The sequence below is a fragment of the Phyllostomus discolor genome, chromosome 1 (assembly GCF_004126475.2).
Source record: "Phyllostomus discolor isolate MPI-MPIP mPhyDis1 chromosome 1, mPhyDis1.pri.v3, whole genome shotgun sequence".
Lineage (NCBI taxonomy): Eukaryota > Metazoa > Chordata > Mammalia > Chiroptera > Phyllostomidae > Phyllostomus > Phyllostomus discolor.
This window is the reverse complement of record NC_040903.2, coordinates 182028973-182045296: the sequence shown is the minus strand read 5'-3', so window position 1 is coordinate 182045296 and position 16324 is coordinate 182028973. Positions and strand designations below refer to the sequence as shown.

Sequence of the window (16324 nt, the reverse complement as noted above, 5' to 3'; positions counted from 1 at the left end):
GGAAAATACTGTACTGAAAAGGATTAAATAAAACTGTGTATGCTTAAGTGTTGAAATACCCAGTTCACTTTTTATACTTTGCCCCCAGAGAGTTGTTGGCCAGTCTTACATGCTTTTCAGGCTGGAGATTGGAAGAATCATGTTAGGGGAATTTGTTTAAGAAAAAAAGACCTAAAGAGAGAATAGAAGATTCTTAACTCCAGGAAAAACAAAAAGTTGTAAAAGAAAGGAAACACGATCATAAAATAATATACTGTATCTATAAAATGAGGAAGGAATAATGCAACATCTAGAGTTATTGTGAGGATTTAATAAATTATGTATAAAGAATTAGAGATCAGAAAAGGGTGATCAGGAAAAATTCATAAGAATTTTGTGGTTAGAAGGTCACAACAGTTCCTAGAAAGCTAGAGTGGTCTAGGGAAGCCTCTTTAATGGAATTAAGGAAACATTGCCTCAGTAAAAGATCTGATTAATCTGATATCCTCTCTCAATAAATTTGTGTTAACATCATTCTTCAAACATCAGAAACTTAGAATCACACACCCTGCAAGACATCCAGAAATACTTCACCAGGTGAGTATGACAGTGAAAAAGTTTGAGAGCCTGCTGAGGTGGCTAACCTGATAGGATCATGTAAGTGGTCCAGAGACCTAAAGATAGCATTGGTGTAAAGAAGACATTGTGAAGCTACAAGAATGCATGGAGAATAACCTTACACCCAATGTCAACCCAGTCACAGATGTGCTCGAAAAAAGTAGCTTTTAAAGATTTTTCTGGAAAAATGGACACATTCAAATGGTTACAAATTTTTAATAACTTGGGATACATTTGTGCTTTGAAAGAGTTAGTCCTGGAAGCTAAAGAATGTGTTGAAAATTCCTACAAAAGCAAAAAAAATAAACGCAAGAAACATCCCAACTTGCATAAGAAGCCCATGGCTGGTTACCTCCACTTCAAGGAGAAGTGGCTCCTATTCTCCCAAATGCACCCCAAACTCAGGAACCAGGAGCTGACCAAGGTCCTGTCTGAGAAATACAAGGAGCTCCCAGAGCAGATGAAGCTGAAATAGATTGAACATTTCTAGGAGAAACTGGAGTTTGAGGAGAAAGTGGCTTAATTTAGGAAGGACTACCCTGGTATAGTCCAAAACTCCAAGAAATCTGTGGTCCCCAAAAAGAACCCAACCAGAGCCCAAAAGAAGTTTTAGGAAAATATGAAAGTGAAGTTCCCCCCCGTCCCTGAAAACTGTTTTTCTGAGAAGATAAAATTCCATGGAGAGTCCTGACTGGGTGGCTCAGCTGGTTGGATCACTGTCCTGTACACCAGAAGGCTGCGGGATTAATACCCAGTCAGGGGATGTATGGGAGGCAACCAGTTGGTGGTTTTCTCTCATTTTTCTCTCTCTAAGATACATGTATACATATATCCTATATATCTTATCTTTATATATATATATATATACACACACACACACACATATTATCTCTCCCCTTCTCTCTCTAAAATCAATAAATACATATCCTTGGGTGAGGATTAAAAAAAATAATTTCCTGGAGAGACCACAAAGCCCCCAGTGAAGGAATACCAGGAGTTTTACCAGGATTTGTGGTCGAGTAGGGACCTGTGAGACCTGGCCCTGAGGGAATGAATGGTGGAGATCAGTCGACACTGGCAGCGCATCCTGCAAAGTCATAAGGAGCATTATAAGAAGCAGGCTGAGGAGCTGCAAAAACAGTACAAGGAAGACCTGCAATCACTGGCTCAAGAGTGCAGCTCCTGAAGAATACTCTGCTTACAGAGCGAACTTACACTGAGTGAAGAACATGAACATGAGTGGAGCCTGAGACGCCAAGATCATCAGGACTAACATGCGGTCTCCATCGGCAAGGACTGTGCAAGGCTGCAGGCTCCAGAGACAGAATCATCAGACTATTGGGGCCATTCTCATGACTCACAGGAGAAGAAAATGAGGAAGATGCGGAAAAGGCAGTAGCTCCTCAGACTCCAGTGGTGGCAGTGAAGATGGAGAATGTGAGGGCAGCAGCTGCAGTTCATCTCCTTCAGGGGAAGCTTCTGACTCAAACTTTAACTGAGCTTTGTTCATTCCCCAAATGATGGGACATAATTTCCCAACAAAAGTCTTTGGCATTGACATTATATTAAAAGGCTTTTCTCCCTGTCCCTTTTCATTTGCTTCCTTCTTTCTTTCCTTCCTCAAAAGAAAATAGGACTTGTTAGAAAGAAGAGGTCTTTGTAGGATCTTCTGGTTCTGCTTTATACCCCGGTGCCACCTCCCTCCAGAGAAACTCCATGCAATTAAGTCTCTTAGAATAAACAATGATATGAGTGAGTTGTGGAGGGCATACTGGACTGGACACTGGGTTTTCTGAGGTTAGAAGTTTTACTCCTCATCTTTTGCCTGCCTGAAGTAGTAGGGACACCCGTGAGCCAATGACCCGTACTTTGTGAAACTGACTGTCAGGACTCTTGCATTGGAACTAGGAAGGGGAAGATTTGATTGATTGGAAATGGGGTAGTTGCCTTTAAGAAAATTGTTGGGATTTTTACTGTAGTTGCTATTATGGACAAAATAATTAGGTTAATTTTAAAAAATAAAAAAAAAAGAATTAGAAGAGTCTAACACAATACTTTGTAAGTGTTGCTATTATATTTATTCAGCCATGAATAGCATTTACATGGTTGTAATAATATAAATACTGTATATTGATCCAACCAAAATGAAAATATATCTCTACTGGGAAGATTAGGGTAGGAGAATAGTATGCATGTATACAAGGGGGTAGAGGTGGTTGGAAAATGGCACCAAACCTTTATCTTTCCTAATAGAAGGCTGTTGGGATCTGTTACGTAAATACCAATTAAAACTGAAAAAGTAGTACTGCAATATTATTTACAAGTATGGAGGAAGGTATCAAAAGAAACAACTAAGAGCAGAGGCTCTGCAGAGGACTATTTCCATTCTTATAATGCTGTTTGACTAATTTATGTTCATGTTACAACATTGATAAAAGACAAAAAGTAAATTGAGAAATAATTTCTAGTTCAGTGGTCACCTATTCAGGATTGCTCACTTTTCCCATTTTTCTTTTACTCTTCATAGTACATATTTCTCTCACAAAAACTCTTAACACTTTACGGCCCTTACCATAAATGTAGGGCAAAACCCTCATTTTCTAATAAGAAAATCACTTCCCCAAATTTTTTAAAAAGATTTTATTAATTTCTAGAGAGGGGAAGGGAAGGAGAAAGAGGGAGAGAAACAGCAGTGTGTGGTTACCTCTTGTGCGCCCCCCATTGGAGTCCTGGCCTGCAACCCAGGCATGTGCTCTGACTGGGAATCAAACCTGTGACCCTTTGGTTGGCAGGCAGGCACTCAATCCACTGAACCACACCAACAAGGGCCCCTCAAATTTTTTAAAAGATTTTATTTATTTACTTTTAGAGAGGTGAAGGAAGGCAGAAAAAGAGGGAGAGAAACATCAGTGTGCAAGAGCTCATGCCCCTCAACCTGGGGACCTGGCCTGTAACCTAGGCATTTGCCCTTGCTGGGAATTGAACTGGCGACCTTTTGATTTACAGGCTGAGCCACACCAGCCAGGGCCAAAAAATTTTTTTAAATTGTATTGATTATTAATGATGCTCCAACATGGTCTGTAGCTGTCCACTGGGTGTGCAGGCTCTGGGGTTTCCCCGGTGGTACAGGCCAAAGTCAGCCCCCACCTGTGTTTTGCCTGGGTAACCTTACCTGGGCTATAAAGTAATCTGAGGTGGTTGCTACTTGTGCTGGGCTTGGAGATTTCCAGGCGAAGCCAAACTGAATCTAGGCTGGCTACTGCTAGTGCCAGGCCTGGGGCCACTTAGCAAGAGGTACAGGAGCTACAGGCTCCGTGAGGTCTGCTGTTGCTTGTTTGAGAGGATTTAGGAAGTTGTGAAGTGTGAGCCAAGACCAGCCATTCCTATGGAAAAGTCTCTGTCAACAGCTTGGGTGGGTTGGTAAGTTGGGAGGGATACAAGTTGGGTGGGACAATCTCGGAATCTCCAGAGCTGGGCACATAGTGGTAGCCAGATTGATGGAATCTCAGATGTGGCACCTCCCTGTGAGTTCTGTGGCTTTGTGTGGGCAGGGGTCAGAAAAGGGACAATGGCCTTTCTGTCTAGGAGAAAGCTGTCCCCCAGCTTCCTCCTTGGTGCCAGATCCTTCACTTCCTTCCTGTATGCCACTGATACCTTTCAAACTGCACAATGGTGCTTGAGCTCAGAGGCAGTGAGTCTGAGTAGGTGAGTCCATACGCGGGTTCTTTAAGAGGAACTGCTTGGGACTGTAGAAGTTGCTGGCTTATTTTGTTCCAAATGAAAGTAAATGAGAGAATCTCTGGGGAATGACTTTTGAGGAATAAAAACTTGCCTCAAATTTGAGTACATACAATATTTACAAACAGTCCTACACTCCTGCCCTATTTGTGGACTGTAAGGCATTTAAAGTAAGGACTAAGTCTTATATAAATGTAATCCTCATAAATACACTTATTATTTTTATTAGGACATTTGCTTAGTAGAGTTCAAGGTGCATATTAAAAGATTGCTTTTTGAGTAATTGAATTTATCAAAATAGTTCACTAGTACTTTCTAATTTGTATTTATTTAAGGTATCTAGCAGAGTGGAAAAGGATTACAATGATCTTTTTGATGGAGATGATATAAGTAATGCTGTTGATCTAAATGACGATCCAGGTGAAGGCCCTTCTTTTTCAAGAAGAATTATGAATGATGATGAGGATGATGACATCATGCTGGCTTCAGGTCGTCCAAGACAGCGAAGCCACTTCCTAGAAGATGATGAAAACTCAGTTGGTATGAATTGACTTGTGGATGTGAATCCGTCCTAAACATTTTCAATTTTTTATTACAACTATTATTTAAAAATCATTATTGATTTTGTTGAATGTAGCTAAAGCACTCTGTAGAGGGAAATTAATGGCATTAAATACTTATATTTGAAAAGGTTTCAGATCAATAAGCTAAGTTTAGCAAACTAGAAAAAGAAGTTAACCCCAAGCAAGAAGAAAAAAGGAAATAAAAAGCAGGTTTAGGTGAGATTGACAATAATAAGTATTTTTTGCTATTCCTAATGCACTCTTGTGTATAATGCACACCCTCGTTTTTGGCCCAAACTTTCATAAAAAAAAATCTTTTGTTTTAATTTTTTTAATTCAATTATCTATTTATATTTAGAAGCAAAATCAATTATTGTATTCCAGGGTATTGTTTTGCATACAGATATTGTTACTACTTTCTGGAATTATACTTTTAATGCTTAAGCATAAATAAAAGAATTTAAAACATTTATATAGATACATAATTAGTGCTGCCTATGTGTAATGCATGTCCTTATTTTTTCCTCAAAAATTTGGGCAAAAAAGTGTGCATTATACATGGCAAAGTACGGTATTTAAAAAGTCAATGAAACAAAAAGCTATTTCTTTGAAAAGATCAATAAAATTAATAAATCTCTATCCTGACTGATCAAGAAAGAAAAACACAAATGACTGACATAAGTAAGGAAGAAGGGTCATCACCATAGATCCTGTAGATCTACATTATTCTATATGGTAGCCGCTAGCCACATGTGGTTATTAAACACTTGAAATGTGGCTAGCTCAACTTAAGAAATGATGTTAAGTGTGTGATGCAACCGAGTTTTCAAGAATACTACAAAAATAATAATGTAAAATATCTTAGTCATTTTTTACATTGAGCACATGATAAAAGTATATTTTAAATGCAGTATAATATTAAAATTAATTATTCCTGGTTTTACTTTCTAAAATGTGGATACTAGAAAATTTTAAATTACATATGTAGCACACGTTATGTTTCTGTAAGACAGTACTGCTATAAATATAAAAGGGATAATAGAATATTATGAGCAACTTTGTGCCCGTTAATTCAACAACTTAGATGATATTAACAAATTCTCTGAAAAATACAAACTCCCTAGCTAACTCAGGAAGAAATAGATAACTTGAATGGTACTGTATCTGTTAAAGAAATTGAGATTGTATATAAAAATCTTCAAATAAAGTGTCTATCGCAACAACTAACATAATATGTTTGAATGTTAACAAGTAAAATGCCAAATGGCAGTAAATTGTGCTTCATTTAAATCATATTGGGTTTATACAATAGTAATCTTTAATGATTTAGTCTCAGGAGTTCATTATACTGCTATATATTGTTTTTGTTGGAAGTATATGAAGAAAAATCAGCCCCACACAAATAGGTAGGTTGAAAAGAAAGAAGTATTTTAATTATTCAAATAATTGTGGATATTCTTCTTTGTTACTACACCAAAAAACTCAACATGTGGAAATTTCTTAAATATTACTTGTGTGCCTGCTTTGGCAGCACATATGCTAAAATTAAATATTACTTGCAATGTGGAATCTGAAAACTTCTCAATGAACTTTTCAACTCTATTACATTAAAATCCATTGGTCTAACTTGAACTTTGAATGACTCTTTTACTGCGTTTGATTTTATAACATAGGCATTGGTAATTTGGTCAGTACTGGTTTACTAAGGTTTGTGGACCTTCCTTAAATGGACATATTATCCAAAATATATTTGTTAGTGTCATCAATCTTTCCTGAAGTTTTTAAATATAGGGAAGCAGTAAAACTCATGTTGGTGGATACAGGTTTTCCAATATTCTGATTTTTGTTTGTAAGCTCAAATTTTATCATTGGTAACAAATTCTGTCAGTATTCATTTTCAAGAAAGTGTTTGCCAGATACCCAAGTCTGCATAACCATAGTTTATTTGGCATTATTTCAAATAAAGATGGTGTTTCATGTAAGTTCAGTTTACAACTCAATGGCTTAAATGCTTTTTTTTTTTTTTTGAGACAACTATCATACTTTATGTAGACTTCCCATTTCAGATAACATTTTAAAATGTCTGTGTGGGATCAAGATTTAATAAAATTATATTTTACCGCAATTGAGTGGTGGTTAACGGTGCATTGACCACTGGCAGATTGGTGCCCCTGACTCAATTAATGCTGAGGCACAAGTAGTGTTAACCTCTGTTGCTTTTTCACCATCAGTGCGAATACAAACGCAGGGAAGAGGCAAATAACATGTTAGTATTACTAAGTGTGAGTGAAAAGGTTATTCGATTTCATAATGCCTTTCTTTTTCCAGATCATTGGTGTTTATGAGACTATAATTATAATCCTTTGTATTTTAGATTTAACAATGCTGAAAACTGGTTCTAGTCTTCTCAAAGAGAAGGAGGAAGATGATCAAGCAGACAGCATTTACAATTTACCGCTTGCCACGTCCCAGAGGCCATCTTACGATGGGCCTATGCCCACTCCCCGGCAAAAGCCATTTCAGTCAGGTTCCACGCCCTTGCATCTCACTCACAGATTCATGGTAAGCCTTGGGTCTACACTTCTAAATACTTTTATCTTGTGTTTAAGCATTTTCCCTCACTATAGCTAAACTAGTTCAGTAAAAATATTTTTAAAGAAATGGCCTGGAGCACTTTGGTTGATTTTAAATTTACCGCACAGCCTTAGTCTTATTTCAACTTTATTACTGAAAATTGTGTTAAGTAAAATTTGCCCTGCAAAATGATATATAATGAACCTAAGTAAATGTGGCTATATCTTGCAGTACCTCTTCCAAACCTATACTTGACTATACTTCTAAACCGTAATTCTCATATTATATTAGTTTTTACGTGGGAGATTATACTGATGCCATTATACTACTTAAAAGGTATTTTTTTAGAAGGGAAATCTTATAGTATGTTAGGTGATACATCTATGAAAAAGAACTATCTGCCCCTTCTCCCTACTCCACTCCACTGGAATTTAAGTTCCCCAAGGATAGAAGATACTGTTTTGTTTACTGAGAGCACTTAGAACAAAGTGTGGCACAGTAGGACTTAAATATATATTTCCTGAATGGATGAGTGAATATTAGCTTTTTGTCTTAGTTTTGAGAGCTAAAAAAAATTTAATATTTCAATTTGTTCATTATTTGAAGTTTTCCACTGAGGACTTTGCTTGCTGGTATAGGTATGGAAGGTATAGGATGGGCAGAAATGTGTATGTAAATTTTAAAGGGATATTTTATTTTAATAAAACTGTGTCAGTGACCATTATCTAATAATAAGTCTTAATTTTTTATGATTGTCAACTATTTTATATATAAAGTTATATTTATGGTAGAGGAAAGGAAAGACTAGGGCCTTTTGTGAGCCTGTAGTGTACATCAGTGGAAGATAAGATTTCCAAAGTGATATGATTTATGTTGCCTTAAAATGTATATATTTATTCCTCTAATATAAGCCAGTTATTTGGAACAGAGGAACATGCTGTCATTTACAACCATACTTTTTAAGTAAATAAATTTTTGAAATGTTTGAGAAATACAATAGTTTGGTTGTTCAAAGGTCAGTTATAAAGTGTTTTTTTAAACAGCAGTAATATAATTAAAAATGTTAAATGAAATATTCCACTTCCTAATAAGTTTGTGCTATGTATACCTTTATCTCATGAGAAGAATAATTATTGTAGCTCTGATGTTACTGCTGTTACCTGAAACAATTTAGAGGTAAATGAGCTGTGGTTGTTCCTATAACTTAAACCTTGATACAGACTGAATCATAATATTTGTTAATTTATACCTCTTTAGACTACTGATTCTCAGAGCTTTGGTTTTTCTCAGACTTGTGTTTAACCTTACATGTTTGTAGGTGTGGAACTCTATTGGAATCATTCGCTGCTATAATGATGAGCAAGACAATGCCATAGATGTGGAGTTCCATGATACCTCCATATACCATGCAACGCACTTATCAAACACTTTGAATTATACAATAGCAGATCTTTCCCATGAAGCTGTTTTGTTTGCATGTGAAAGCACTGATGAACTGGCAAGGTAAATTTGAGATTAGAAAGAACTTGTCACTGTTGAACGGTTAGATAGGTTGTTAAATTCAGTACAAAAAGTTAATGAAACCAACTTACATCTTTTATAGTGTGGAATTTCAGAGGAAAGAATTTAGTATAAATACCAGCCCACTCATAATTCTCCAGAACATAGCTATTTTTGCCTAATTGTCTCCTTTTTTATATTTTCTAACTACAAGTCAAAATGACATCACATGGTTTTAATGTAAGACAAATTGGACTATTTTTACATTATTATTGTTTTTTATTAGTGTAAGAATAATATATATTAATTGTAAACAAATTTAAGTACAGAATTTTTAGAAAATTAAAGTTTCCTACTGAATTCAACTTAGATATAACTACTGTAAACAGTGTATGTGTCCATCCTGATTTCTTTTTGTATGAACCCTCCTTTTAAATTTCCATATTGAGGTATAATGTATATATATAATAAAATGTACTGACTTAGATTTACAGTTTGGTAAGTTTGATAAATTTGTATGTACTCAGATAACCATAATCACAATCAAAATAGTTTTTATCACACAAAAATGTTTCCTCATATTTCTTTGCAGTATACCCAATCCCAGCCTTGGAAAATTACTAATCTGGGTTTTTGTTGTTGTTGTTTTTGTCTTTTGTTAATATAGATTAGATTTGAATCTTGTCTTTAAAAAAGAAAAACACTCCCTGACCAGTGTGGCTCAGTTGGTTGGGCATCGTTCCTTGAAGCGAAAGGTTTCAGTCTGATTCCCAGCCAGGGCATATGCCTGGATTGTGGGTTTGGTCCCTCGCCAGGGCATACATGAGAGGCAACCCTCTGATATTTCTCTTTCTCTCTCCCTCCTCCTCTGTCTAAAATAAATAAAATCTTTAAAACACATATACACACCAAAAAATGTTACTACTACTATTTGTGTTTGATTAAAAAAAATTTTTTTATTCTCGCCCAAGAACACTTTTTTACTGCTTTAGAGAGAAAGGAGGGGGGAGAGAGAAAAAGAGAGCTTCTCATATGTACCTCAGCTAGGGGTCTACAACCTGGGTAAGTGTCCCCCAACTGGGAATCAAATCCCCAACCTTTCGGCCAATGGGATGATGCTCCAACCAACTGAGCTACACCAGCCAGGACTCTCTGTTTGATTTTTTTTTAACTTAGTATATTTTGGATCTCATATTTCAATAGGTAGGGAGGTGGGTAAATAGGAAGGTAGGTAGGTAGATGAAAAGTTATGGTGAAAAAGCTGTAGATGCAAAGGGTTGTTTTTTTTTTTTTTTTTTAAGACAAAGACATTTTACTAACCTTTTGTTTTTCCAGCCAAGTTTCCTCTTTCTTGATTTTTTTTCCTTCAGCTGATTATAATATTTATACACTTAATCATAGATTTTACTAACTCCCAGGTGAGTTGAAATTCAAACTCTTCTGATTAAATAGATTAGCTCCTCGCTACTCGAAATGTGGTCCACAAACTAACAGCATGAGTTACCTAAGAGCTTGTTGAAAACAGAATCTCAGATTCCATCCTAGAGCTGAACCAGAGCCTATATTTTAGCAAGATCCTTAGGTGATTGAGCATGTATTAAAGTCTGAGAAATACTATATTAGGTCATTTCTAAAAATAATTAAAAAATTTTTTTCAATTACAGTTGACATACAATATTAGTTTCAGGTGTACATTAGGTCATTTTAACATTTTAATTGGTTTTTTATTGACACATTGTAAAATCAATATTGAATTAGTTTATTTAATTCAATATTAAATTAGTTTATTAAAATAAAGCACTGTTGACTTAGTGTCTCTAGCCCAGAATATCTTACATAATTAAAACTTTTATTTGCATGTACAATTTTGATTTCAGATACTCTTTTTTCCTAGATAAATATTTCATAACCATGTATAATATTAATTTTCATTTTAAAATTATTGTTTGGAAAGTCAGTACTGCCTCAGATTAACAATGCAATGATATATGCATTCCAAAGCCTAAGTTTAATAATAATTTACATATATATGTGTATATACATGTGTATATATGTATACTTACACACATATATGCAAAGATGAAGAAAGGCTGGAAATAAATTATAAGCAGTGGTTGGTAATCACTAGTAGGATTATATGTGATATTTTTTCTTTTTCTCTTTTAGTTTTCCATTATTATTATTATTATTATTATTATTATTATTTTGGCAATGAGGGAACTGTTGCCTAACATTTTGAAAGCTTTCTTCCTTTTTAAAAATTTGGTTCTGATTTTTGTGTGCATTTATTTATTTTTTAAAAGGTTTTATTTATTATTTATTTTTAGAGAGAAGGGAAGGGAGGTAGAAAGAGAGGGAGAGAGACATCATTGTGTGGTTGCCTCTTGGCATGCCCCCCGCCACTGGGGACTTGGCCACTACCCCAGGCATGTGCCCTGACTGGGAATTGAACTGGTGACCGTTTGGTTCGCAGGCTGGCACTCAATACACCGAGCCACAGCAGCCAGGGCTGATTTTTGTATGCATTTAAAACCTAGCATCATACATACTCTGCACATTTTAGCTGTCTTCTTTTTTTTCATTTAACATTATGCTGTGATCATTTTCCTGTATAAGTATTCTTCAATACATGATTGTTAATGGTTTTAATATAGTTCATTTTAAATATATTTCATAATTCTTAAAGATGTTTCTTATACTATTGTGTATAACAGAAAAATAAACTAGTTTTGTTACTAGGTATCATGATTAGCTATATATGTAAAATATCAAATATGAAAGTTTGATTGTTCCTATCTCGTTTGAATTTTTAGCAAGCTTCACTGCCTACACTTTAGTTCTTGGGATTCAAGCAAAGAGTGGGTAGTAGACATGCCTCAGAATGAAGACATTGAAGCCATATGTCTTGGTCAGGGATGGGCTGCTGCTGCCACTAGTACCTTGCTCCTTCGATTGTTTTCTATTGGAGGTGTTCAGAAAGAGATCTTCAGTCTTCCTGGGCCTGTGGTGTCAATGGCAGGACATGGAGAACAGCTTTTCATTGTTTATCACAGAGGTAGGTTTTTGCCAGTCTTTTATAATTTTACCATAACCTAAGGTAAATGGAAATTACTTAGCTTTTTTTCCATCCTTCTCTCTTTGTTTTGGAATATAGACCTCCTTTTGCATACTTTTTTAGCATTTGACTGTAATTTTTTTAGTGTAATTTTTAAATGTATAGAATTTTATTGTATTCACTAATAGCAATGAGAATGAAAACATTTTATTTGTAGAAGAACTGTATTAGAGAAAGAATTTCAAGGTAGAGTTTGGTTAATTACTTCCATGACTATGTCTTAAAAGAATTTTCAGAATGTAAATGCCTGGAGAACTAAACTAATGCTAGTCTGAAGAACCAAAACGGCTTTGAAGTGACTTTTTAAAAAGTTGCTGCTTTTTCCTCATCTCATATTCTCTCTTCAGTCCCCACCACTCTATTCAGACTGGTTTTATTAAGGTTACCAATGATTTCTTTATGCTTATTTTTATAGAATAATTGTCATACTTTTTTTTTCTTGACTTCATGACATCACTGATTTTCTTTTTTGCCTCACTGATAGTTCTTTCAGCTCTTTTGGTAGCCCCTCCTCCCGTGCCGAGCCCTCTTCTCTAGTGCTCTCTAGGTCAGGAGCTTTCAGTCTTTTGATTGCTTACGCACAGTAAGAAGTACATTCTATACTGCTATTTTGAATGTGCCTGCAAATGTAACCGAAATAAAAATCTCAGGGACAATATTTCCTCTTTGATTTAATTTTTTAAATGATGGTTGCAGTCTGAATTGATTTCGTGACTCATATGTCAAAAAATGCAGTTTGAGAAACTGTCCTGGGGGATTTCATTATGAGTCATATCTTTAAATACATCCATGTGTCCATGACTTCTAAATGAATATCGCCAGCCTTACCCTCTTCTTATATTTTCATTCAGACTTGTCCACTTGAAATATCTGTGTAGGTTTGATACACAGCTCAAACTTAACTTGATCGTAATAAAACTGATACATTTTTTTCCTCCAAACTTGCTTCTTAGTTAGTTACCCTGTCTTGGTAAATAGCATGCTGTCAATCAGCTGCTCAAGCCAGGAATGCAAGTTATCCTTGATTCTTCTCTTTCCCTTACCCGCCCCCTCAAATCAACTCTGTCAATAAGATCCATAGCATCATGTCAGTTCTTTGGAACAACACATTCCAAATCTGTCTCTTTAACTCCTCCACTAAAACCCCAGTCCCACCCACATCTCATCTCTTGAGCTGTTGAATAGCCTTCTAACCAGTCTTCATCTTCAGTTCTTGCATTCTCTAATTCATCTCCACATAGCAGCCTGGATAATCTGTTAAAAATATGCACTCCTTCACTTAGATTCCTCTGATGACTTCCCAGTGCTTTTAGAATAAAATTCAGACTTCTTATCATAGCTTACCAGATCCTACAAGATCTGATCTTTACCTCTTCAACCTTCTTGTGCCACTTTTTCTCTTGATGCTCATTCTAGCCATACAGACTTCTTTATATTCTTCAAACTCACCAAGCTTGTTGCCACCTTTGGACCTTGTCATTAGGTGTGTTCTGTCTGTCTACTATAGTGCTCCTCTTCCTAACATTTTGATGGCTGGCTGCAACTTACAATCCATATCTCAGCTTAAATTTCACTTTCTGAAAGGGGCACCTCTGACTAGCTAATCTGAAGTAACTACTCAGTCTGGCACTCTGTATCACATTATTATTTTAATTCTTTGATAGCACTTAGCATTTTTTGTTCTTTTGTTTGTTTTTTTAATTCATTTGTTTGTATCCTCCTACCTGAATATGAATTTCATGAGAACAGTGGTTTTATCTTCTTTACCATTGTAGCACCAGTGCCTGGCACATAGTAGACTGTCTGTAAATATTTCTTGAGTGAATGATTTACCCTTATAGCCACTTTATGTAAATAGTCCATGTAACATATAGTATTCTGCCTTTACACCGGAATGGTGCCCAGTGAGGTAGGTTATCCATAAAAAGTAGTGCTAGTTCATCTAAGAAACAAAATCAGTTTAATTCACGGAATGTAATTTAGACTGCATTATAGCTAAATAACCTATGATACTTTATTTATATTTATATTTTTTCACTAGGAACGGGATTTGATGGGGATCAGTGCCTTGGAGTTTATCTGCTAGAGCTGGGGAAAAAGAAAAAACAAATTTTGCGTGGTGATCCTCTTCCTCTTACAAGGAAATCCTACCTTGTATGGGTTGGATTTTCAGCTGAAGGCAAGACAAATTCATTTATTTATATTAAAGACATTTTTCAAGAAGGAAACTGTTTCGTTATTTCTAATTAATTTCTTTATAGATAAATTGTTTAAATTTCTTTATTTTAATATGTTGGCAAAACTGGAAACTGGAATTGTTAGGCACGGTAGCCATTGTTTCATGTCCAAGGTCTGTTTTTCATGAGAATTCTGATTAGAAAACTTACGAAGAAGAAATATATGAGGTCTGTCTGGAAAAAGTCCTACCATTGTTAATATAATGAGAACGATGTTTGCACAACATTGATGTAATCTGGCAGCCAAGGAGAGCGTATTGGAATGCACATGCATGAGCAATGATGACTTCACTGTACTAGTCAGTGGGAGTGGTAGACACCATTGAGTGAGCATGTATATGTGTGGCTGTTGCATTCAAAATGACTAGAGCAACAAGTCTACATCAGAGTTTGCGTTAAGCTGGAACTCTTCCATGGAAACTATTCAGATGACTCAGAAGGCTGCAGCTATGGGCAACTGGTAGATTGACTGGTAGCTTCATCACAACACACCCACTCATTCATCACGTCTCGTACAGAGTTGTTTTTTGTTTGTTTGTTTTGTTTTGTATTTTGAGAAACATCAAATCACCCAAGTGACTCAGCCCCCTAACAGCCCAGATTTGGTGCCCTGTGACTTCTGGCTTTTCCCAAAACTAAAATCACCTTTGAAAGGGAAGAGATTTCGCCCTGGCTGGCGTAGCTCCGTGGATTGAGTGTGGGCTCCGAACCAAAGCATCGCAGGTTCGATTCCCAGTCAGGGCACATGCCTGGGTTGAAGGCCATGGCCCCCAGCAACTGCACATTAATGTTTCTTTCTTTCCTTCTCCCCCCCACCCCTCACTTCTCTCTCAAATAAATAAATAAATATATATTTAAAAGAAAGGGAAGAGGTTTCAGACCATTGATGAGATTCAGGAAAATGCAACAGGGCAGCTGTTGGCAATTGGGAGAACTGTGTGAGATCCCAAAGTGCCTGCTCTTTTGAAGGGACTGAGGTGTCATTGTCCTATGTACAATGTTTATTGTATCTTCCGTAAATGTCTCTGTTTTTCATATTACCTGTCCGGATACCTTCTGGACAGACCTTGTATTTTTCTGTAAGTTTATTAAGATAACGAGAAGGAGATACAAATCAGTGGTAAAGTTGTGGTTATTCTAGCAGATTCTACACAAAAATCAGGAGTTTTCTGTTGCTGTACTGTCTGCTACTGTAACCACTAGCCACAAGTGGCTGTTGAACACTTGAAGTGTGGCTAATCTGAATTAAGATGTGCTGTGAATATAAAATACCCTCCAGACTTTGAAGATTTAGTATGCAAAGAGAATGTAAAATAATAATAAAAATTATTTTAACATTTTAGTTATTAAAATGATTATATTTTGGGTATATTAGATTTAATAAAATATAAGTTAGATTTAACTTCACTTACCCCCTTTTCTCATGTGGCACTAAGGAATTACAAATTACATTTTTGGCTCACATATTTCTTTTGGACAGTGCCTTTGCAAACTCAGATGATTTGAAGGACACTGAGGATTACTTTATTTTAAGGAGCCTGTTAACCTTGTCCCCTGGCTTAACTATTTCTATTATTAGAGATTTGTACCCTTCGGTTATCATTAGAAACTCCAGTTTTATCTTTAAAACATCAACCATTTCTGGATGTGTCTTCTGTTGGGATATTGGTCATTTATGCTTTAATAATGTGACCATGAATAACTTCCATTCATGTAACTTTTTTTTCCAATTAACAATTAGATCTAGACTCTGAAGAAACTGCTGTTTGCAGAGTGAGAGGGCTGTGAAGTCAGAGATAAGAAAGGGGGTAATTAGGAAATTTGCTCGGCACTTCCTGAGGTGGGAGCAGAGTAGGGGGAAACCATGATGCTTGTTTCCTAGGCAAGTTTTGTTTACCTTGGAGTTGGGGGACAGAACCATATAATAAGCCCAAGAAAGAGAGGGAGGAAGAAGAGCACTAAAGACAGATTCTTTACATCCTTATACTTTGTCAGGTTTT

The 16324-nt window shown here is 36.0% G+C and overlaps 1 protein-coding gene across 2 annotated transcripts in view; it reads left to right on the top strand.

The window, feature by feature from the left end:
- The window catches only part of WDHD1 (WD repeat and HMG-box DNA binding protein 1), a 62299-nt gene that overhangs the window by 23579 nt on the left and 22396 nt on the right, over positions 1–16324 (top strand). For both annotated transcript variants that reach the window (XM_028507336.2, XM_036010233.1), the window contains 5 exons: positions 4671–4875; positions 7273–7460; positions 8791–8975; positions 11786–12027; positions 14129–14266. In XM_028507336.2, the coding sequence (XP_028363137.1) occupies positions 4671–4875; positions 7273–7460; positions 8791–8975; positions 11786–12027; positions 14129–14266 (958 nt within the window). The remainder of the gene's footprint in view (positions 1–4670; positions 4876–7272; positions 7461–8790; positions 8976–11785; positions 12028–14128; positions 14267–16324) is intronic.